This window comes from Lynx canadensis, chromosome A3 (assembly GCF_007474595.2).
Source record: "Lynx canadensis isolate LIC74 chromosome A3, mLynCan4.pri.v2, whole genome shotgun sequence".
Taxonomy (NCBI): domain Eukaryota; kingdom Metazoa; phylum Chordata; class Mammalia; order Carnivora; family Felidae; genus Lynx; species Lynx canadensis.
This window is the reverse complement of record NC_044305.1, coordinates 311,266-333,828: the sequence shown is the minus strand read 5'-3', so window position 1 is coordinate 333,828 and position 22,563 is coordinate 311,266. Positions and strand designations below refer to the sequence as shown.

Below are 22,563 nucleotides of genomic sequence, written 5' to 3'. Positions count from 1 at the left end.
GGTCCTGTTCTCTGATTACATTTTCTTTCTAGAGTAGGGCCCCTCTCCCCTCAAGGTTGCAAACAGGCTCCCCCCACCCCCAACTTTTTCTTGGATTCTAAATTTTCAGTTCCCATCATTTGGTGTATTATCTTTGTGGCCTGGAACTTTCCTTTGGGTACTTTGTCCTCCTACCCCTGGCCAGACAGTGGCTCTTGAGACTGCCTGTCCAGCCACATTCCTTATTTGACCCACAGTGTGTAGGAAGGCTGGACAGTGAGATGCATGGCAGCCATAGAGGCCTCTGTATCTTGGAGCAGTGTCCCCAGAGACAGTGAGAACAGAGCCCTTGGTTGGCCTTCATGCTGCTTCATGTCTGTGCTGAGTGACACTGCTGAGACAGGCTGTAGAGCCTGGGCTTGGTGGGTGCAGGAAACAAACTGAGGAGGTGTGGCTGGGGGGGGGGGGTGCTCCTGGGACTTGGGACTCTGGGTGTGACTGAGACCTTTGAAGTTGGCCTTTGTCTCATGCCCATGTTAACTCCAGATGAAGCAGATCACCTGTGGGTGAAGTCTTTAGAAGAAAATATAGGAGACTTTACTTTTGGCCTTGGGGTTGAGATGGACTTTGAACAAAAGCAAAAAAGAAAAGGGAAACAAAGAGATCATCATTTTGCAAAGATTTGATACATTCAGTTTCATAATTAAGAAGTTGTGAGATCGGTTGCACAACAGTGTGCATAGAGTTGGGTAAGTTGGTAAATAAATTTCATGGTTTTTAGCACAGTAGAAAAATGTAAGAGGGGCTCCTGGGGGCTCAGTTGGTTAAGTGGCCGATTCTTGGTGTCAGCTCAGGTCATGATCTCTCGGTTCTTGAGTTCGAGCCCCACATCAGGCTCTGGGCCAGGAGCGTGGAGCCTGCTTGGGAGTCTCTATTTCCCTCTCTCTCTGCTCCTCCCCTGCTTGTTCTCTCTCTCCCTCGCTGTCTCTTTCCCCCAAAAGAAATAATTAAACTTAAAAAATTTTTTTTAAAAATGTAAGCACTAGTGTTCATCAATAGACATGGTAATAAATGAAAAGGAACTAGGAACTAGGAACCTTTGTAGCATTTATAACCAGTAGAGGGTTGGTGTGCTGGAGGCCACAACTGGTGCAGCCCCTGGGGCACTGTGCAGGCAGCCGCCCTGCCAGGGGGCAGACCCCGAACCCCACACACTGCCCTGTGAGCGGTCCACACTGAGAAAGGCGCCCTTCTGCCCCCTGGTGCAAACTGGGAAGCCTGGCAGTGTCCATGACTGTGACAGGGGGCAGGGGGCAGTGCTGATTGCTGCCTACCCCTGGTCGCAGGTAGCGCCCCCACAAAGACGCTGCCAGTTCTCCGGAGCCAGAAGCTCCCCTTCCAGGCGTCTGCCCAGGCTCTTCTTCCTAAACGGTTTGTGGTGAAGGACCAGATTTTCTTTAATTGCCAGTCTGTCAAAGAGTGATGATACTTTTGTAAACTGCAATGAAAATGACTAAGTGGAAAAGTAAATTACAAACAAAACGTAAAATACAAACCCAGATTTTTTTCTTCTCTTTTATTTTTTAAATGAGCATAGTAAAACTGACCTTTTTTTAATGTTCTCTGAGGTTTTTTCAATTTTTTTTGTTTTTATTTATTTTTGTTACAGAGAGAGAGCATGAGCAGGGGAGGGGCAGAGAGAGAGGGAGACAGAATCCGAAGCAGACTCCACACTGTCAGGGTAGAGCCCAGCTTGATCTCAGGGACCATGAGATCATAAGCTGAAACCAAGAGAATGTTCGACTATTTTTTTAGGTTCAAAAAACTAAAACTAAATAATGTTTAGGGAGAAATGCAAGGTAATATTTTAAAGCAAGGGAATAATAAACATTAATTCAGGGTAATGTATACGGGGAGAGCACAAGGTTATTGACAATCTTCACATTCTTATTTATTTTTCATATTTATTTTTGAGAGAGAAAGAGAGAGAGAGAGAGAGAGGCAGAGCATGAATGGGGGAGGGGCAGAGAGGGAGACAGAATCTGAAGCAGGCTCCAGGCTCCAAGCTGTCAGCACAGAGCCCAACGCAGGGCTCGAACCCACGAACCGTGAGATCATGACCTGAGCTAGTCAGACACTCAACTGACTGAGCCCGCAGGCGCCCTTGAAATCTTCAGATTTTTAATTTGAAGGATGGGATCGTGGTGTTTATCACAATGCATTATAACACACACACACACACACACACACACGCACCCCATTCTGTTTGTCAAATGTTACATAAAAATAATTAGAACAGAAATAGCTTTCCTTTTAAGATGTTTTCACATCTGTTCTTTCACATCCCGAGCCGGCCTGTGCTGAGTTTCCCCCCAGCAGTAGGTTGGACTCAGCAGCGGCTCTTTACAAACCATGTGCTCTGTGCTGCAACTGCGTCCGGAAATGCAGGGGTCCCAATACTCAGCTCTTTTCCCTGAAGGCCGCTGAGTCTTCTGAGAAGCAGAGACATGGCCCACGAGGACAGGGATTTTTGTCTCTCTCATTTATTTTGTTCACTGATAAATCCCCAGCTTTGAGAGCAGAGCACGGCGTGTCGCTCGTGCTCCGTCAGCCTTAGCTGAACGAGTGAACACAGACACGTGCCCACGGCTCAGGACGGCTCTGCTGTGTGTGTGTGGAGCAGTGGCCAGGAAGAGGTGTGTCCACGGGGCTCAGGGGTCCCAGCAGGACCTCTCCACAGAGAAGGGGGCAGGGTGGTTAGAGAGCCCCGGTGGTCAGTGGGTCTGCCCGGTCAGTCAGGCCCTGAGGCCCAGTGGACGCGGTGGTGGGAAGATGCTGGTGGTGGGCGGGGCTGTGGCCAAAAGGGCCTTGAAAGGCAGGCCAGGGGGCTGGGATTTGATGTTGCCACTCTTGGGGGGTCGGGGAACAGAGCTGTGCATCACAGACACCCTTGCAGCAGTGGGGGAGGGCAGAGCACGTGTCATCCAGCAAAGCCTCCCTCTTTACCGGATTTCTGCCTCTGTGCCTGGTGATCTCTGACCATCTTAGAGCTCGTCGTTCCTGCTCACAGGAGTGTGCCTTCTTGTCTGCCCGGTCCTTGTGTCCCATCTAGCAGCACAAACCGGGGTGCGCCACAGATTTGCAAAACACGTCCCTTTGTTTTCAAAGGCATGATGTTACCGAAAAAGATCCAGCCTGAAGACCGTAGTTTAACCCTCCTGGAGTGAAGACGGGGAGCAGGCCTCTGGTGGCAGCTAACGAATCACAGCGGTGTAGTTGCAGTAGGCGGGGCTGCTCTCCCGCCCTTGAGGGTGGGTCTCGGGAATGCCTTGACATTACTTAGAACAGGGTTAGGGGAAACCAGCCGGGGCGCAGCTGCTCCAGACGGCAGGCGGTGAATTCCCACGTCGTCGCCCGCAGGAAGTAGAAAGACATCTGAAAGGCTTGGACACGGTTGAAGACTGTTCGCCCAGTCAACAGGGCTGCGCCGTCCCTGGATCTCAAGGTTGGGTCCCCATGGCTCTTCCATGGGGTCTGCTCGTGGTCTTGAGCGGAGGGCTGCCTGCCTGCACCAGGTGCTTGTTTCTTCTAATCGTTGAAGTATACCTTCTCTTTATAGAAAATAAGGAAAGTGAAGTATTAAGACAATACCTTTTTTCAAAAGTTGAATTTAATTTAAAAAACCACAAGGGGCTCCTGGGTGGTTCAGTTGGTTAAGTGTCCGACTCTTGGTTTTGGCTCAGGTCGTGATCTCATGACTTGTGGCTTATGGGATCGAAACCCAAGTCAGGCTCTGGGCTGACAGTGCGGAACCTGCTTGGAACTCTCCCTCCCTCCCTCCCTCTCTCTGCCCCTCCTCCCCACAGGTTCTCTCTCTCAGAATAAATAAATACACTTTTTTTTTTTTCAACGTTTATTTATTTTTGGGACAGAGAGAGACAGAGCATGAACGGGGGAGGGGCAGAGAGAGAGGGAGACACAGAATCGGAAACAGGCTCCAGGCTCCGAGCCATCAGCCCAGAGCCCGACGCGGGGCTCGAACTCACGGACCGCGAGATCGTGACCTGGCTGAAGTCGGACGCTTAACCGACTGCGCCACCCAGGCGCCCCTAAATACACTTTTAAAAAAGGAAACCACTGGGGCACCTGGATAGCTCAGTCAGTTAAGCGTCTGACTTTGGCTCAGGTCACGATCCCACGCTTCGTGAGTTTGAGCCCCGCGTCGGGCTCTGTGCTGACAGCTCAGAGCCTGGAGCCTGCTTCAGGTTCTGTCTCCCTCTCCCTCTGCCCCTCCCCGGCTTGCACTCTGTCTCTCTCTCTGTCTCTGAAAAATAAATAAATATTTAAAAACAAAAAAAAAAGGAACCCACAAAACTTCATTATTTCCTTCTCCCCTTCACTGTTCTCTCGTATTTGGCCTTCCACAACTTTTCTGTTTGCCAGTACCTTTCTGATGTATTTCCCAGTATCACGGACACTAAGTGAAATAAGGTCCTTTCACTTACAGTTTGTGTTTTAGTTATAAGACTGTTCCGGTTGAACATGAACTTTCAAGAGTGTGCGTTGCCTGGGAGGGCTGGGGTGGCTCAGTCAGTAAGCATCAGACTTCGGCTCAGGCCACGATCTCGCGGTTTGTGAGTTCGAGCCCCTGTGTCGGGCTCTGTGCTGACAGCTCAGGGCCTGGAGCCTGCTTCGGATTCTGTGTCTCTCTCTCTGCCCCTCCCCTGCTCGTGTTCTATCTCTCTCTCTCTCTCTCTCTCTCTCTCTCTCTCAAAAAAAAATAAACATTAAAAAAAAAAGAGTGCCTGTTGCCTGGCAATGTTTACTTTCTAACCAGAACGTGAACTTTTGAAATGTGTGTGAAGTGGTGTACAAATTTAAATTTAATCGTTTTTATGCTTGGAAAGCATCTATTTCATCTTCTGACTCAAAATATATACCAATTTGAGTAATATTCGTGGCAGCTCCTTTTTTTTCTTAAAGGGACAGAGTATTTTTAGGGTTTGTGGTTACAATCTGTGTTAAGAGTAGCCGATAGACCTGGTGGGAAGGGTGGGGGTGTGATGGTGTCCAAATGAGAGTCTGTTTGTAAGATAGGCAGCCTGTTCTAGATGATTGGAGAGTTTTATGTTCCGTTTTGATTTTCTTATGTAATTTGCTTTGGGAACAAATAGCCTTAATTACAACAGCCGCTTTTCTAAACACAGGTGAAATTGACATACAGTGAAATGCATAGATGTTAGTAAATTTCAGGGAGTTTTGGTGTATATATACAATTGTGAAATCACTACCCCAATTAAGTTATAGAGTATCTCTGTCATCCTAGAAGGTTCCTTTTACTGTCCATAATCACTTTCCTGGTTTATATCACAACAGATTGTTTTTCATATTCTTAATCTTTTTGTAAATGGAATCATTTTGTATCTAGCTTGTCTTACATAATATGTGTGAGTTGTTTTTTTTTTTTTTTTAATGTTTATTTTTGAGAGAGTGCGTGAGCTGGGGAGGGGCAGAGAGAGAGGGAGACAGGGTCTGAGGTGGGCCCTGTGCTGACAGCAGAGGGCCGACAGGGGGCTGGAACTCACCAACTGTGAGATCGTGACCTGCACCGGTTGGATGCTTAACCAACTGAGCCACCCAAGCGCCCTGAGGTTTATCTATTTTATTGCTTGTGTCAGTATATTACCCTTTTTTATTGATGAGTCACGTCCCTATAGAATAGTCCTTTGTTGCTGGCCGTTTGTGTTCACTCTTCTTAAAGCTAACGTAACAGTTCACATGCGTTGGAGGAACTCGGACGTCAGGCAGGTGCAACCCTCTGTCCTCCTCCTTTCCCAGATGGACCCTGTGTGTGAGGATGTCACAGACTTTATAAACTGTGAAAGTCAGGATTGATGTTTTTTCGCTTTCACCTTTCATATATATATACTTTTTAATTTTCTTTTTTCTTTTTTTTTTTTTAAATTTTTTTTTTTTGAACGTTTATTTATTTTTGGGGGGACAGAGAGAGACAGAGCATGAGCGGGGGAGGGGCAGAGAGAGACGGAGACACAGAATCGGAAACAGGCTCCAGGCTCTGAGCCGTCAGCCCAGAGCCTGATGCGGGGCTCGAACTCACGGACCGCGAGATCGTGACCTGGCTGAAGTCGGACGCTTAACCGACTGCGCCACCCAGGCGCCCCTTTAATTTTCTTTTTTATTCTTTATTTACTTTTGAGAGACAGCGAGACAGAGTGCAAGCGGGGGAGGGGCAGAGAGAGAGGGAGACACAGAATCCGAAGCAGGCTCCAGGCTCCGAGCCGACAGCACAGAGCCCGATGCGGGGCCCAAACCCATGAACCTCAGGATCCCAACCTGAGGCCGAAGTCAGACGCTTAACCGACACAGCCACCCAGGCGCCCCTCATATATATTTGTAAAAAACAGAAAGGAGGGGTGCCTGGGTGACTCAGTCGGTTAAGCGTCCGACGTCGGCTCAGGTCATGATAGCCCCACATTCAGCTGTGCACTAACAGCACACAGCCTGCTTGGGATTCTCACTCTCCCTCTCTGCCCCTCCTCCACTTGCTGTGCACACTTTCACTCTCTGTCTCAAAGTAAATAATCTTTTACCTAGATACTTACCAAAGGCTCCATTCCTTCCTGAAAGTGCTAGTTTCTGATACCATTTCCCTTTGGCCTAAGTAACTCTTTGGCATTTATTGTAAGTTAAGTCTTTCTCTTGGTTTCTTTCCTTCCTTGTGTTTCTGAAAATGTCTTTATTTCACCTTTGTTTCGGAGGGATGTTTTTTGCTGCAGATAGAATTCTGGTTGGATGGGTTTTCTATTTTAGCCCTTTAAAGGTGTGCTCACTGCCTTCTGGTTCCCATTACTTCTGATGAGAAGCACGTAATTCAGATGATTGTTCCTATGTAATATGTCCATTTTCTCAGTTTACAAGATTTTCTCCCGATCCTTTAGCTTGCAGCACTGTGAGTATAATGTGCCTCGGCAGGATCTTCTTCATATTAATTTTATACCCCGCAGCCAGAATAATCTTAAAACATAAGCTGTTTTTGTTGCCGGTTCCCATAAACTGTATTACTGGGGACCTGTGTTCGCTGATTCCGAGTGTCCTGCTTCACTAAACTCACTCCCCACTCTCAGATTGTATTTCCTGTTTATCATAGTATTCCCAATGCCTGGCATGTGGAAGGACTCAGTAGATATTTTTCAGATCAGTGATCATGGAGAATGATGAATGCTGTGTTTTGTGAGTGAAGTTACAGGCATTGGAGCCCAGCGGGGCTCGTGGCAGGGTCTTTATCCATCTGGTCTGGTGCTGCCCTGCCCTCATGCCGCCACACCTCACCATCGTAGTCATAGAGAGGCTGGTGGGGCGCCTTGTTCAAGAACACTTGTGTGTCTGATGCACTCAGCAGACCTTCCTCTTAGCGCTGGAGAAACGTGCAAAGTGGGGGATCTTGTTTCTGTGTTCTTTGGTATGAAGTATTGTAAGGGTAGTTGTTCCATGTTACATGATAAATTTAATTAAAATTCCAGTTGGAAAAAACCCATAAAATAAGTTGCGGATACGCGGTTGGAGGGTCATGCATGGGCTGCCGAGGTCTCCAGTCGAACGTTGTTTGAAGAACCTCTGGCCACCCACGTGTCGAGTGCCCTGGATGTGCCAGGCGGTGTTAGGGAGCCTGGGAGACCCGACTGCGAAGTGTCAGGGCACAGTCCTCCCACGGGTCCTCCTCAGATACAGCAGCCGCTGCATTTCTTTGCAGTAAGTGGCATTTGTTTTCTGATTTTTGGATTTGTCTTCTGGTTTAAGTTTTCCCATTTGTTGTGTAGTACCTTTACAGTTTCATTGCCAGAGAAAAACCGTAAATAAATCATTAATGAAGTAAGAAGAATGAACGGACAAGGGACAGCTTTGATCTTTCTTGGATGGTTTCTGTTAAAAATGCCTTCGCCTCTCACATGGCTTTTCCAGCCATTTTTACGTGGACAAGAGGGTGCCCTTGCTGCTGTCTGGCCTCCAGTTGCTTTATGTTGCAACCAACTTCTTTGAATTCTTCCATATTGATTGAAAATGCATATTCGAAACATTTCTTCTTCTTTTTTTTTAATGTTTATTTATTTCTGAGACAGAGACAGAGCATGAGTGGAGGAGGGGCAGAGAGAGAGGGAGACACAGGATCCAAAGCAGGCTCCAGGCTGAGCTGTCAGCACAGAGCCCAATGTGGGGCTCAAACTCACAGACCGTGCGATCATGACCTGAGCCAAAGTCGGATGCTCAACCGACTGAGCCACCCAGGTGGCCGTCACCTTCTTTTAAAAATTTTTTTAAAATATTTATTTTTGGGAGAGACAGAGAGAGACAGAGCACGAGCAGTGGAGGGGCAGAGAGAGAGGAAGACAGAATCTGAAGCAGGCTCCAGGCTCTGAGCTGTCAGCACAGAGCCTGACGTGGGGCTCGAATTCACAGACCGTGAGATCATGACCTGAGCCGAAGTCGGGCACTCAACCGACTGAGCCACCCAGGCGCCCCTCAAAACATTTCTTCTTTAAGTCACCTAAGTTTGTACCTCTATCTTTGTTTTGTATTTGTGCACGGTTACTTTTGAGGACTGAAAAAAGTGTGACAGTAACTAAACCTACACTTGTCCACAGTATATAAACATAAGGGGCCATCTGCAGGACCTAATTTCCCTTAAATAAGTCACAAGAGACCCATTATGTGACTTCGAAGGCAGGGCTTGCACCTGCTTCTGTAATTAAATCAGGTTTTATTGGAGCACCCCTGTGCCCATTCTTTCACACAGTGTGCTTTCCGGCTTCAAAGGCAGAGCTAAAAACTGGGGACCCAGTGATGGAGACTGTCTGGCCCACAAGACCGAAACGTTTACTATCCTGCCCTTAAAAAAAGCTGGCCGATGCCTGCTCCAAGGCGAGTAACCCTTGGAAGAGCAACACCAAAGTAAAGCTAGGGTAGGGTCTGTGCGGACTGTCCCGCAGCCAGCCCACCCCTTGCCGGTGCGGGCACTTGGCTTCGACACAGCTATGTTAGGTCAGAGCTGCTGGCCATACCATTATGACATGAAGGAGGTTAGTTCCCAACTCTCGTTTGTGATGCCAGAAAACTGACAGGGGCTTGAAATTGGATCGGGAGGGGGTCCACGTGAGGATGTTTGCTGGTTCCTGGGGTCAGCTAGACCCTGGGTGACTGGACCCCTTGTGTGGGTGCCTTCCGTCAGCTATGGCCAAAACAGACAGACTTGCCCACGAAAGAACAGCTTTCTCTTTCTGCAGTACTGCTTGTTGGAGACTTCCTGGTTGCAAGAGGGAAGTTTAGCCCATGGGGATGAGCTCCAGACCCCTGGTTACAGGGGCATCACTGGCCGGGTAGACTGGGCTTCTCAGTACCCCTGACAGCCCAGCACACCGAGCATGCTAAGTAAAGCTGTCCTGGAGGCGACTCACTAAAAAAGCACCTTCTGGGAAGGGCAGTCATGTATCCAGAAGCGCTTTAAAAAAAATTTTGTAATGTGTGTTTATTTGTGTGAGAGAGAGAGACAGAATGTGAGCAGGGAAGGGGCAGAGAAAGAGGGAGACACAGGATCCAAAGCAGGCTCCAGGCCCTGAACTGTCAACACAGAGCCCAACACAGGACTCGAGCTCATGAGCTGTGAGATCATGACCTGAGCCGAAGTCGGATGCTCAACCGACTGAGCCACCCAGGCACCCCATGTTTATTCATTTGGAAAGACAGAGAGAGACAGAGCACAAGCAGGGGTGGGGCAGAGAGAGAGGGGGACACAGAATCCGAAGCAGGCTCCAGGCCCTGAGCTGTCAGCACAGAGCCCGACACGGGGCTCGAACTCACAAGCTATGAGATCGCGACCTGAGCCGAAGTCAGACGCTCAACCGATTGAGCCCCCAGGTGCCCCCGGATGCACTTTTAGAAGAGCTCTTGCGGCAGCTGATGTTCTGAGAAGGACAACTTAGTAGATTTTATAAAAGTGATAACTTTATAACTGTATTAAAAGTTCACACAATACAGAAGAGCATAATGATTTAAAAAAATCAAGCCATGGTATAGAAGTGGATGAATGTTGGGCACCTGGCAGCTCAGTTGGTTGAGTGTCCACCCAACTCGATCTTGGCTCAGGTCATGATCCCACAGTTTGTGGGATTGAGCCCCGCATTGGGCTCTGCGTTGACAGCGTGGAGCCTGCTGGGGATTCTCTCTCTGCCCCTCCCCCACTTGTGCTTGCTCTCCTAAAACACGTAAAGAAGGGGCGCCTGGGTGGCTCAGTCGGTTGAGCATCTGACTTCGGCTCAGGTCATGGTCTCATGGTTTGTGAGTTCGGGCCCCGCGTCAGGCTCTGTGCTGACAACTCAGAGCCTGGAGCCTGCTTCGGATTCTGTGTCTCCTTTTCTCTCTGCCCGTCCCCCGCTTGTGCGCGCGCGCGCGCTCTCTCTCTCTCTCTCTCTCTTAAAAATAAATAAAGTAAAAATGTAAAAAAAAAAAAATACATAAATAAATGTTAAAAAAAAAAAAAAAGATACGGGTGAATGTTACACAGCCAAGAAAATGTCCGTTGACCTCTGGTTCCTAGTTTTCCCCAAAACAATCAGATACTTAACCTTCTAAAGATGTTTGCATGTCTTTTGCATAAAAGCATTGTTGCACTTTTCCTTGAATTTGACATAGAAAAATCAAGGTGGTGCTGATGAAATTAGCATCCCTCGGTGCAGGCAAACCCCACCCTTGTCTGCACGCCCCTCCCCCCACGTGTCGCCTGTGTCCTTGTGGGTTCGCGATGTTTGTATCCATCAGATTTGTTAGCACAGCTCCCAGTGCTCTTTAGTCTTGTTCTAGGATTTCCGTGGGTTCAACACCTGCCCACAGACCCGTTACCCCTGGTTTCCATTTTTGACTGCTGCCTTTTGGTTTGTGTTTTCACTGGCTGGGTTTTCAACAGATCATTTTTTCTAGAAGCTTCTTGTTCCAGAAGTTCTCATGTCCATGTGAACATTAGTCTGTGCCTCTGTCTATGGAGAGCTTGTCTGATCATAACATTATTGGGTCAGGAGTGTTCAAATAGTTGTCCCGCTAACATTCTGATGCCGTATATTACAGATTTGTGCTACTCCAATTATGAGGGAGAAAGCTGCCAGTCACAAATGACTCAGGATGCTTAATAACTTAGTTTTTAGGGGCACGTGGGTGGCTCAGTCAGTTGAGTGTCTGACTCTTGATTTCAGCTCAGGTCGTGATGTCACAAGCTGTGGGATTGAGTCCAGTGTTGACAGAGCAGAGCCTGCTTGGGATTCTCTCTGCCCTTCCCCCGCTTGCTCATGTATGCATGTGCCTTCATGGGGGGGGGTAGTTTGGATGTAGTTACTGGCAACCCACTGAAATTAGGAAAATTAATTTTAGATTATTTTATTGATCTTTCTTAAGACGGTTCTGTCTGAGACTAGGAAATTTTGACATTCAGTGCAGTAATATTAGTGATATCTGGCATACATACTGAGTTTTAAATAATACTGAGTTTTAAATCATAATTTAAAATGTGAAAGTTTCACAGGGTACTCTCTTCCATCAGATTAAGTAGCTGACTGCTTCTAGATGTTGTAGGCATACGAGCCTATCTCCTGTGGAGGGCTTGGTTCCAGATAAACCGCAGTAAAGCAAGTATCACAATAGAGCCAGTCAAATGAATGTTTTGGTTTCCCAGTGCGTATAAACGTTCCATTTACGTTAAACCATCGGCTGGGGAGTGTGCAGTAGCGTTATGTGTTAAAAAAAAAAAAAAAAAAAAAAATTACAAGCCTCAATTTTAAAATACCTTATTGCTAAAAAATGCTGACCATCATCTGAGCATTTGAGTCAGAATCACTGATCAGAGGTCACTGCAACAAATACAGTAACAATAAAAGGTTTGAAATATTGCACGAGTTATCAAAATGTGACACAGAAACAAAATGAGCTAATGCTGTTGGAAAGGAGACTTGCTTGATACAAGGTTGCCAAAAACCTTCAATGTGTTTAAAAGAAAAGTACAGTGTGAAAGAGGTATGCCCAGAGCTATTTTTAGAGAGTAGACAGAAGCTGTTACTTAATGGGGTTTAGAGGCCAACTACTTAATAGGCGTTGGGTACCTGAGAATAAAAACCAAAGAAGTTACTTACGGGCAGTAGTTGGATTTGACAGTGCTGTGGTACTTCTGACGTGGCCTAACGAGGCAAGACAGTACTGGCTCGGACTTGGATGCTGAGAGTATGCTGCTCCGTCAGCATCAATAAAGACCCCTGCTCCTGGCGGATCTCTCGGCTCCTTGCTAACCCAGTCTGGTGAGGTCTACAGGTGAGAGAACTGCAGTGATTTGCCTGAGGTCACACAGCTAGAAACTTTCAGAGCTGGGCTTAGAACCCTCACATCCTGATTCCAGAACCCATGATCTCTCTCTTGGCAGTGAGACTTGTTTTATTTTCCACCCTTAGCAGCACACATCATCCCTTGGGCCTAGGGGCGAGGTGGTTTAACTGGTGTCCATAGGCCAGGGCGTGGTGCCCTTGGTTTGGGTTCAGATCCTGACTTCACCTGTCTGTACTTCTGTCTCCACATCTGTGACACCACTGCCACAGAGCCTGCCTGGTGAGGGGAGGGGAAGCCTGACCCCTGGGGGCTGCCACGCTCCAGGAACCCAGCCCGGTGGGTGCTCAAGGCGGCCACTGGAGGGAGTCGAGGAACCTGGCACATTGGGGCCGTCCACCCCTGCACCCCCCTCCTGTCTGTTGTGAGCGTTAACCTTTGCATTAGGTGTGGTAATTAGGTGCCCACAGGAGGGTGGGGGGTGTGGGAGCTGCTCTTGTGTCTCCTGCTGTCACTTCTCCTGCCACAGGCCCAGATGACACCACTCTCCTGTCCCAGGTTCCTCATTCTGTTCAAGTGTGTCCTCCCCAGACAGTTCCATGTAGAAGGCAGGAGCAGTACTTTTCCCAGACTCTTACATTGATGTATTCTCTATTATTTTTTTAAATGTTTGTTTTTGAGAGAGAACGTTTATTTATTTATTTTAAGTTTACTTATTTTTAGAGACATCACAAGTGGGGAGGGGCAGAGAGAGGGAGAGAGAGAATCCCAAGCAGGCTCCACACTGTCAGTGCAGAGCCCGATGTGGGGCTCGAACTCACGAAACCATGAGATCGTGACCTGAGCTGAAACCAAGAGTCGGAGGTTTGACTGAGCCACCCAGGTGCCCCACACATACAGATTATTAAATCAGTATTGAGTTTAAAAATTATGTCCATCCTTTATTTTTCAGATGGTTGATCTCAGGCCAGGGTTGCAGGTGTTTGATGGCACTGGGAGCTGCCTAGACCCGTCTTACTCCTATCACAGAGGCAGAGTAGGGAGATTGGAAAGCTCCCCCCCCCCCCTTTTTTTTAAATGTTAGATATTTTCTTTAATTTTTTTAAACGTTTATTTTTGAGAGAGAGAGACAGAGCGCAAGTGGGGGAGGGGCAGAGAGAGAGGAAGACACAGAACCCGAAGCAGCCTCCAGGCTCTGAGCTGTCAGCACATAGCCTGACTCAGGACTCGAACCCACGAACCGCGAGATCATGACCTGAGCCGGTCGGACACTTGACCGACGGAGCCGCTCAGGCGCCCCAACACTTTGCCTGGTTTTTACCAGTGGTGATATTTTGCCAAAATATGAGTGTTTTGTTTTAATTTTTAAATGTTTTATTGGCTTTTGTGAGAGAAAGTGGGGGAGGGACAGAGAGAGGAGGAGACACAGAATCCGAAACAGGCTCCAGGCTCTGAGCTGTCAGCACAGATTCCGACATGGGGCTCAGACCCACAGACTGTAAGATCATGACCCGAGTCGAAGGACACTCAACCAACTGAGCCACCCAGGTGCCCCTCCAAGCTGTAGTTTTAGATCATTACCAGGATACTGATGTTGATACGATCTACCGATCCTACTCAGATTTCCCCATCTTTACTTTTACTCATTTGTGTGCATGGTGACCTCTGTTCAGTGGTTTCGCCTGCATAGGTTTGTGTTTGCGCCACTAGGCTCAAAATACTGGAGGTCTCAGTGCCACTGGCCATCCCTGCGTTGGCCTTCGTACTCACACTCACCTCCCATCCTTGACCCCTCGGCACCCACCCATCTGCCTTCCATTTCTGACATCGTATCATTTCAAAAATGTTCTGTAAGTACAGTCATACACTGTGTAGCCTTTTGGGATCGGCTTTGTGTGTTCAGTGGCATTCCCGGGAGGCTCATCCAGCTTCTCACAGCAGTTACTTTGTTTTCGTTTGCCAAGTAGTATTTATTACATGGTGTATTCACACCCCAGTTTTTTAAGCATTCAGTTGAAGGACATCTGGACTAATTCTGGTTTGGGGCTGTTAGGAGTAAAACTGCTCTGAATGTTGTGTGTAGGTTTTTATGTGAACAGTGTTTCCTTTTCTTTTGCATAAATCAGCCAGGAGCAGACCTGCTGGGTCCTGTGGCAAGTGTGTGCCAGGTAATTTTCCAGTGTTTCCTGGAGTCCTTGTAATCGACCTCTCGCTCTGCCTCTGTGTTCACGCAACCTCGCGTACTTTGCATTTACCAGGGTTACATATAAGGGACTCCTACGTCGTCTGTTAGGTCTCACCCCTTTCACTCAGCAACATGCTTTAAGGGTGGTTGTGGCTCATTCCCTTCGTGCTGAGCAGTAGTCCACTCTACGGACAGACCCCTTTCTGTTGATCCATTCACCTGTCGATGGACATTGGGTTGTTTCCAAATGTTGGCTGTCAGGAATAAAGCTGCTGTGACCATTGGTGTGTAAGTCTTTGTGTAGACCTGCGTTTTCATTTTGCATGTGTAAGACCGTACCCAGCAGTGGAGTGGCTGGGTCGTATGATAAGTGTGTGTTTGACTTCTTAAGGCACTACCAAGCTGTTTTCTGAAGGGGTTGTGGCGTTTTACGTCTTCAGCAGAGTTCATGTTACTTCACATCCTTGCCAACTTACTTGATACGGCTCATCTTTTTTTTTTTTTTTTTTAATGCTTATTTATTTATTTAAATTTTTTTTTTTTTTTTTTTTGAAGGAGAGAGAGAGACAGAGCATGAGTGGGGGAGGAGCAGAAAGAGAGGGAGACACAGAATCCAAAGCAGGCTCCAGGCTCTGAGCTGTCAGCACAGAGCCTGACCCAGGGTTCAAACTCACGAACCGTGAAATCATGACCTGAGCCGAAGTCAGACGCTTAACTGACTGAGCCACCCAGGAGCCCCTTAAATGTTTGTTTATTTTTGAGAGAGAGAGAGAGAGAGAGCAGGTGGAGGAGAGGCAGAGAGGGGATGGGGACAGAAGATCCCAAGCGGGGTCTGCACTGACAGCAGAGGGACTGGGGCTCGAACTCACGAACTAACTGTAAGATCATGGACCTGAGATGAAGTAAGACGCTAACCGACTGAGCCACCCAGGTGCCCCGATACGGCTCATCTTTTTAATACAAGCTGTTCTAGTAGAAATGTAGTAGTATCTCACTTTATTTTGCATTTCTGAATGACAGTGACGAACATCTTTTCATGTGCTGTTGACCATCTGTATGTCAGTGTTATGCCCTTTGCTTTTCCATACAAATTTTTAAATAGGTTTCTCAATTTCTATCAAATGAGCCTGCTAGGATTAGAGTTAAGATTGTATTGTTATCTGTAGATCAATTTGGAGAGGATTGGCATCTTAACAGTATTGACTCTTCTGATGCATGAACATTATATCTGTATTTTTTAAAATCTTTGGTTTCTCTAGGCAATGTGTGATTTTCAACATAAGGGTCCTATATGTCTTCTGTTAAATCTGACTCCTAAAAAAATTTAGCGTTTTGGATGCTGTTGTAAATGAAACTTGAACGTAATAATATTTTCCAATTGCTTACTGCTCTCAAGAGTATGGTTGTTTTAAATATCATATTAGTATCCTGTGATCTTGCTAACTTTACTTCTCAGTTGTTGGTTGGTTGGTTGGTTGGTTTTCTGTTTGTTTTTGTTTGTTTTTTGTGGATTCCTTAGGATTTTCTATATAAACAACCAAGTCATCTGTGAATAGGGACAGTTTTAGGTCTTTTTCTTTTTTCTTTTTTTCCTGTTGCAGTGTTCAGAGTCCTATGACAATGTTGAATAGAATTGGTGAGAGCAGGCGTCCTTGTCACATTCTGGTCTTAACGGGGAAACCATTCAGTATTTCACTCCTAAGCATATCAGCTGTAGGCTTTTGGTCAGATGTCCTTTATCAGAATGAGGAAGTTTCCTTCTATTCCCAATATCTCCTGATAATTTTTAAAATCATAAGTTGGTATTGAACTTTGCCATATGCTTTGATTGAATCTCTTGAGATGATCATGTGGTTTGTCTCACTTATTCTATAATGTAGTGGATTACATTGGTTTCTTTGGAAAGTTAAATCAGGCTTGCATTCTTGGGATAATTTCTACTTGATTAGATTCTATTTGCTAATACTCTGTTAAGGATTTTTGCATCTGTGTTTATGAGGGATTTTTTGGTAATGTCTTTGTGAGGTCATGCTGGTTAAGACACGTAAAGAGCAGATCCTTCTTCCTCTGTTTTTGAAAAAGTTTATCTAAGATTAATGTCATTTCTTCCTTGAATATTTGTTAGAAAACTCATCAGGGCCTGGAATTTTGTTTGTGGGAAGGTTTTCTATTACCGATTCAATTTTGTTAATGTTTTTAGGACTACTCAGATTTTTCTGTTTCATCCTGTGTTAATTTTAGTAAATTGTATTTTTCAAGGTACTTGTCCATTTCATCTAATTATTGGCATAAAGTTGTCTATAATCTTATCTTTTTTGTGCCTGTAGGGTCTGTAGTGATGACCCCTCTTTTTTTCCTTCCTCATGTTACTGATTTCTGTTCTTTTTTTTGTCTGGCCAGTTGTTTATTAATTTTATTGTTTTCAAAGAGCCAACTTTCGTCTTTGCTAAATTTTTCTATCACTTACCTGTTTTTTATTTTGTTGGTTTCTGCTCTTTAATATTTCCTTCCTTCCATTTCCCTTGGGTCTGCTCTGCTTGCTTCCAGCGTTATAAGCCTGAATCTTAGGTTTTTGGCTCACATGTTACATTTTATTATTTAGTTCAAAATATGTTCTATTATTATGATTTCTTTGAGCTGCATGTTAGTTTAGAAGTGTGTTGGGTGATGTTAAATACTTGAGGTTTTCTCAGAGGTCTTAGTGTTGAGTTTCTAACTTAATTCTGCTAAGCTCGGGGAGCACACTTTGCATGATTTAAATTTATTGAAATTTGTTTTAGAGCCCAGCATGTGGTATATTGGTGATTTTTTTTTCTTTTCTGTGTGTTTATAGATGTTGAGGGTCACATAAGTATCATTTAGGTGATGGTGGTCGGTAGTGTTCTTCAGGTCATCTATTTATACTTTGTTGTTGTTGTTTGTTCTGTCTGTGTCTGAGAGAGGGGTGCTGAGATTTTTATAGCAGTGGGTTATCTCTTTCTCCTTTTAATTCTGTCAGTACTTGTTTGATGTATTTTGACACTCTGTTGTTTTTAACATTTATTTATTTTGTGAGAGAAGACGTGTGCATGCAAGTTGGGGAGAGGGAGAGAGAATCCCAAGCAGACTCCACACTGTCAGCACAGAGCCTGACGTGGGGCTCAGTCTCATGAACTATGAGATCATGACCTGAGCTGAAGTCAGATGCTTAACTGACTGAGCCACCCAAGAGTCCCATTGTGTTTTATCCATTCTGACAATCTCTCCCTTTTTTTCTTTTTTTTTTTAATTTTTAAATTTACTTCCAAGTTAGTAGCATATGGTGTAATAATGATTTCAGGAGTAGAATTTAGTGATTCATCACTTACATATAACACCCAGTGCTCATCCCAACAAGTGTCCTCCCTAATGCCCCTTGCCCATTTAGCCCATCCCCCCCCCCACAACCCCCTCCAGCAACCCTCAGTTTATTCTCCATATTTAAGAGTCTCTTACGGTTTTTATCCCTCCCTGTTTTTATATTATTTTTCCTTCCCTTGTGTTCATCTGTTGTGTTTCTTAAATTCCAAATTCCACTTGAGTGAAGTCATATGATATTTGTCTTCTCTAATTTTGCTTATTAGCATAATATACTCTAGTTCCATCCACGTTGTTGCAAATGGCAAGATTTCATTCTTTTTGATCTCTGAGTAATATCCCACTGTATGTATATACCACATTTTCTTTATTCATTCATCAGTCAATGGACATTTAGGCTATTTCCATACTTTGGCTATTGTCGATAGTGCTGCTATAAACATTGGGGTGCTTGTGCCCCTTCAAAACAGTGTCCCTTAGATAAATATCTAGTAGTGCAGTTGCTGGGTCGTAGGGTAGTTCTGTTTTTAATTTTTTGAGGAACCTACACACTGTTTTCCAGAATGGCTGCATCAGTTTGCATTCCCACCAGCAGTGCAAGAGGGTTCCTCTTTATCTACATCCTCACCAACATCTGTTGTTGTCTGAGTTGTTAATGTTAACCATTCTGACCAGCGTGAGGGGGTATCTCAGTGTGGTTTTGATTTGTATTTCCTGGATGATGAGTGATGTTGAGCATTTTTTCATGTGTCGGCCATCTGGATGTCTTCTTTGGAGAAGTGTCTATTCATGTCTTTTGCCCATTTCTTCACTGGATTATTTGTGTTTTGGGTGTTGAGTTTGATACGTTCTTTATAGATTTTGGATACTAACCCTTTATCTGATATGTCGTTTGCAAAAATCTTCTCCCATTCTGTCGGTTGCCATTTAGTTTTGCTGATTGTTTCCTTCCCTGTGCAGAAGCTTTTTATCTTGATGAGGTCCCAGTAGTTCATTTTTGCTTTTGTTTCCCTTGCCTCCGGAGACGTGTTGAGTAAGAAGTTGCTGTGGCCAAGGTCAAAGAGGTTTTTGCCTCCTTTCTCCTCTAGGGTTTTGATGGCTTCCTGTCTTACGTTTAGGTCCTTCATCCATTTAGAGTTTAGTTTTGTGTCTGGTGTAAGAAAGCGGTCCAGGTTCATTCTTCTGCATGTCGCTGTCCAGTTTTCCCAGCACCACTTGCTGAAGAGACTGTCTTTATTCCATGGGATATTCTTTCCTGCTTTGTCAAAGATCAGTTGGCCATACGTTTGTGGGTCCATTTCTGGGTTCTCTATTCTGTTCCATTGATCTGAATGTCTGTTTTTATGCCACTACCATACCGTGTTGTTGATTACAGCTTTGTAACACATCTTCAAGTCTGGGATCGTGATGCCTCCAGCTTTGGTTTTCTTTTTCAGGATTGCTTTGGCTGTTCGGGGACTTTTCTGGTTCCACACAAATTTTAGGATTGTTTGTTCTAGGTTTGTGAAGAATTCTGGTGTTATTTTGATAGGGATTGAGACAATCTTTTTTTTTTTTTAATTTTTTAAAATGTGTATTCATTTCTGAGAGAGACAGACAGAGTGTGAGTAGGGGAGGGGCAGAAAGGGAGACAGAATCCGAAGCAGACTCTAGGCTCTGTGCTGACAGATCATGGGGCTTGAACCCGTGAACCATGAGATCATGACCTGAGCCAAAGTTGGACATTTAAGCTACTGAGCCACCCAGGCGCCTCGAGACAGTCTCTTCTTTTTATTGGAGTTCTTAGTCTAAAGAGTTCATTTCCCTTTTTCTTTCTTTTTTTTTTTTTTTTTTAACGTTTATTTATTATTGAGAGAGAGAGACAGAGCATGAGCAGGGGAGGGGCAGAGAGAGGAGGAGACACAGAATCCGAAGCAGGCTCCAGGCACTGAGCTGTCAGCACAGAGCCCATCGCGGGGCTCGAACCACAAAGTGGCAAGATCATGACCTGAGCCGAAATCGGACGCTTAACTGACTGAGCCACCCAGCTGCCCCATTTCCCTTTTTCTTTTAGCCTTTATAGCTATACTTTGCATTTCTTTATTTAGAGGTTGCTCTGGAGATTACAATAAACACATGTAATTCTGCACAGTCTCTGTGGTGTGGCTGTGTTCTCGCCTTCACGGGCACAATCACCAACTTTAACTTTGCCTCTGGCCCCACTCCCCACACCCCTTTATGTCATAGTTGGATGTGTTGTGTCTGTGGACCTCCTGGCCCCCACTAGCAGTGTTATGATGTTTTGCTTAGAACAGTCATCTGGAATAAAGTGTGTCAGCGCTGTGCTTGGAATCTCTATACTTTTTGATGTTTTCTTCACATTTTTCTTATAGATTAGCCTACCATGGCAGACCAGAGACAGCGCTCACTCTCTACCTCTGGGGAATCACTCTACCATGTTCTGGGGCTGGACAAGAATGCAACCTCAGATGACATTAAAAAGTCCTATCGGTGAGAGGCCACACGCGGGGAGGACCTCGTACCTCGTGGGGTTTGACTTGCATTTACCGAAACCAGTGTTTGTCCCTGGCTGAGCTGACCCCGTGTCAAGCTGGCGATGGTTCCACCACACCTTGTAGCCTGCAGCTCTCAGCTGATATTTTCTCGGCAGCGACAAAATAACACTTTGTGGGTGATACAGACGGTCTGCCCTGGAGCAGCCAGGCCCAGAGGGAAGCAGGTCTGAGCCGGGGCTTTAGAATGCTCAGTGATTTGCTCTTTTCCGCGCAGTGACAGTAGTCCCCTCCCAGTGGAACTTACGCACAGCTGCACGGAGTAGGCCATAGGAGGCAAACCCCCCGCGAGTCCTCACCCTCAGCTAGTTGTCTCTTGTGTTCCTCACATGTGTGATTCGTGAGCACGGAAAGCAGGCCCACGTTGTGCTCCCCTCGCTTGCAGTCACTTCGTGGGGCAGCTGAGCAGTTAGCCTGCTGGGACACTAGAGGTCGGCAGTGGGTCTGCCTTGGAGCTGTTGGAAGAGCCCTGCCTCCCCCACCCCCCCTCGCAGGCTGTGCCTGCGGCCACTCCCCCAGGGTTAGCCTCACCCCAGGACCCTCTTCTCTGGGGCCGGGTCAGGGTCAGGGCCGGGCAGTTTGCAGAGATTTCTCCGGATCTGACAGTCTGGAACTCTGGAGAGGTGGAAAGTGCCGCGGTGATGCATGAATGTGTCCTCCACGGGGCCCTGTGATGGGTGTGTGTGAAATAAGGGACAAAGAAATGGTTTTGATTTGCAGAAAACTTGCCTTGAAATACCACCCTGACAAGAACCCCGATAACCCGGAGGCGGCAGACAAGTTCAAGGAGATCAACAACGCCCACGCCATCCTGACGGACGCCACAAAAAGAAACATCTACGACAAGTACGGGTCGCTGGGGCTCTATGTGGCCGAGCAGTTTGGAGAGGAGAACGTGAACACCTACTTTGTGCTCTCCAGCTGGTGGGCCAAGGTGAGCGGAATGGGCGGGGGGCGGGGGGTCCGGGCGCACACAGTCAGACCGTTCGGTCCAGGGGCTCTGCTCAGGGGCCCGGTTCCCGGGTGTGGGGCAGCCTTTCTCCCCGTCCCGTGCGGACGCAGCCGGCTCGCTTGCCTGTGTGCAACGGGCCGAGAGCGCACAGAGCGAGCCCGACACCGAGCGGATGTCCTCTGACTAGTGAGTTCCTACAGAGACAGGCCTCGCAAGGGAGCTTTTCCAGCGCGTTCTGGACGGATGTTTTTGTCGTCGTGGGGGAGGACGTGTTTGAAATCTGACTTGGGAAACTTTTGACATTTTGTCCGGTGGTTCTGTTTTGAACACTTGTCCTTTTCCTCACTTGACTCACAACCCGTGTCCCGTGAAGGCCCGAGGGTGTGACGGCCCCGGCCACCAGGCGCCGTGGTGCTGGCCAGTCAGCCCCGTAGCCCCTCCCTGTAGGCTCCCTTTCCAGAAGCTCACAGAGCTCCGTCTCTCGGTGTCCCCGCTCCTCGGGCCGTGAAGGGCCGCGAAGGGCGTCTGGGCCCGACACGCCCCCGGAGCGGCCTCCGGCTGGCCGCGGAGCGGGGGTCCCGGAGGCCGCGTGGCCAGCGCCCCTGTCGTCCACCCGCGCAGGCGCTGTTTGTCGTGTGCGGCCTCCTCACCTGCTGCTACTGCTGCTGCTGCCTCTGCTGCTGCTTCAACTGCTGCTGCGGGAGGTGCAAGCCCAGGGCGCCCGCGGGCGAGGACGCCGGCTTCTACGTGTCCCCCGAGGACCTGGAGGCACAGCTGCAGTCGGACGAGCGGGGTGAGTGCCCGCCGAGGGCCGCTGAGCGGGGCAGGCCGGGCCGGGCCGGGCCCTGAGCCGTGTCGACCTGTCTCGTCAAACAGGAGGGCACTGACACGGTGCCGCAGTGTTTGTGGTGGTCGCTGGGACTGTTGAGGTGTGAACGTGGACACTTGAGGTAAAAGCAGACGCAGAGCGCTGTCCCCACCCGCGATCTGAAGCGGCCGAAGTTCCACGGGACCCGGCAGGTGGGGAGGGACCGAGGGCTGGCGGTGACCTGAGGCGACGGAGGAAGGTTGCGTTGGGTGGAGATGCGCAGGTAGCCTCTCCCCTCCGACCTGTGACCCTGGTGGAGCGGCCAGGCGACGGAGCTTTGTCACGAGGACGGTGTCGTTGGGGGTCACACGTGCGCTCG

The 22,563-nt window shown here is 47.3% G+C and overlaps 1 protein-coding gene across 4 annotated transcripts in view; it reads left to right on the top strand.

Annotated features, from left to right (window-relative positions):
• DNAJC5 (DnaJ heat shock protein family (Hsp40) member C5) overlaps positions 1–22,563 on the top strand; it is a 49,356-nt gene that overhangs the window by 22,283 nt on the left and 4,510 nt on the right. For 3 of the 4 annotated variants that reach the window (XM_030309150.1, XM_030309151.1, XM_030309152.1), the window contains 3 exons: positions 20,245–20,362; positions 21,145–21,358; positions 21,998–22,169. In XM_030309150.1, the coding sequence (XP_030165010.1) occupies positions 20,256–20,362; positions 21,145–21,358; positions 21,998–22,169 (493 nt within the window). In that variant the 5' untranslated portion in view covers positions 20,245–20,255. Of the gene's footprint in view, positions 1–13,849; positions 14,520–20,244; positions 20,363–21,144; positions 21,359–21,997; positions 22,170–22,563 lie in introns of those variants that run through there. The other variant, XM_030309153.1, reaches the window with a different exon arrangement.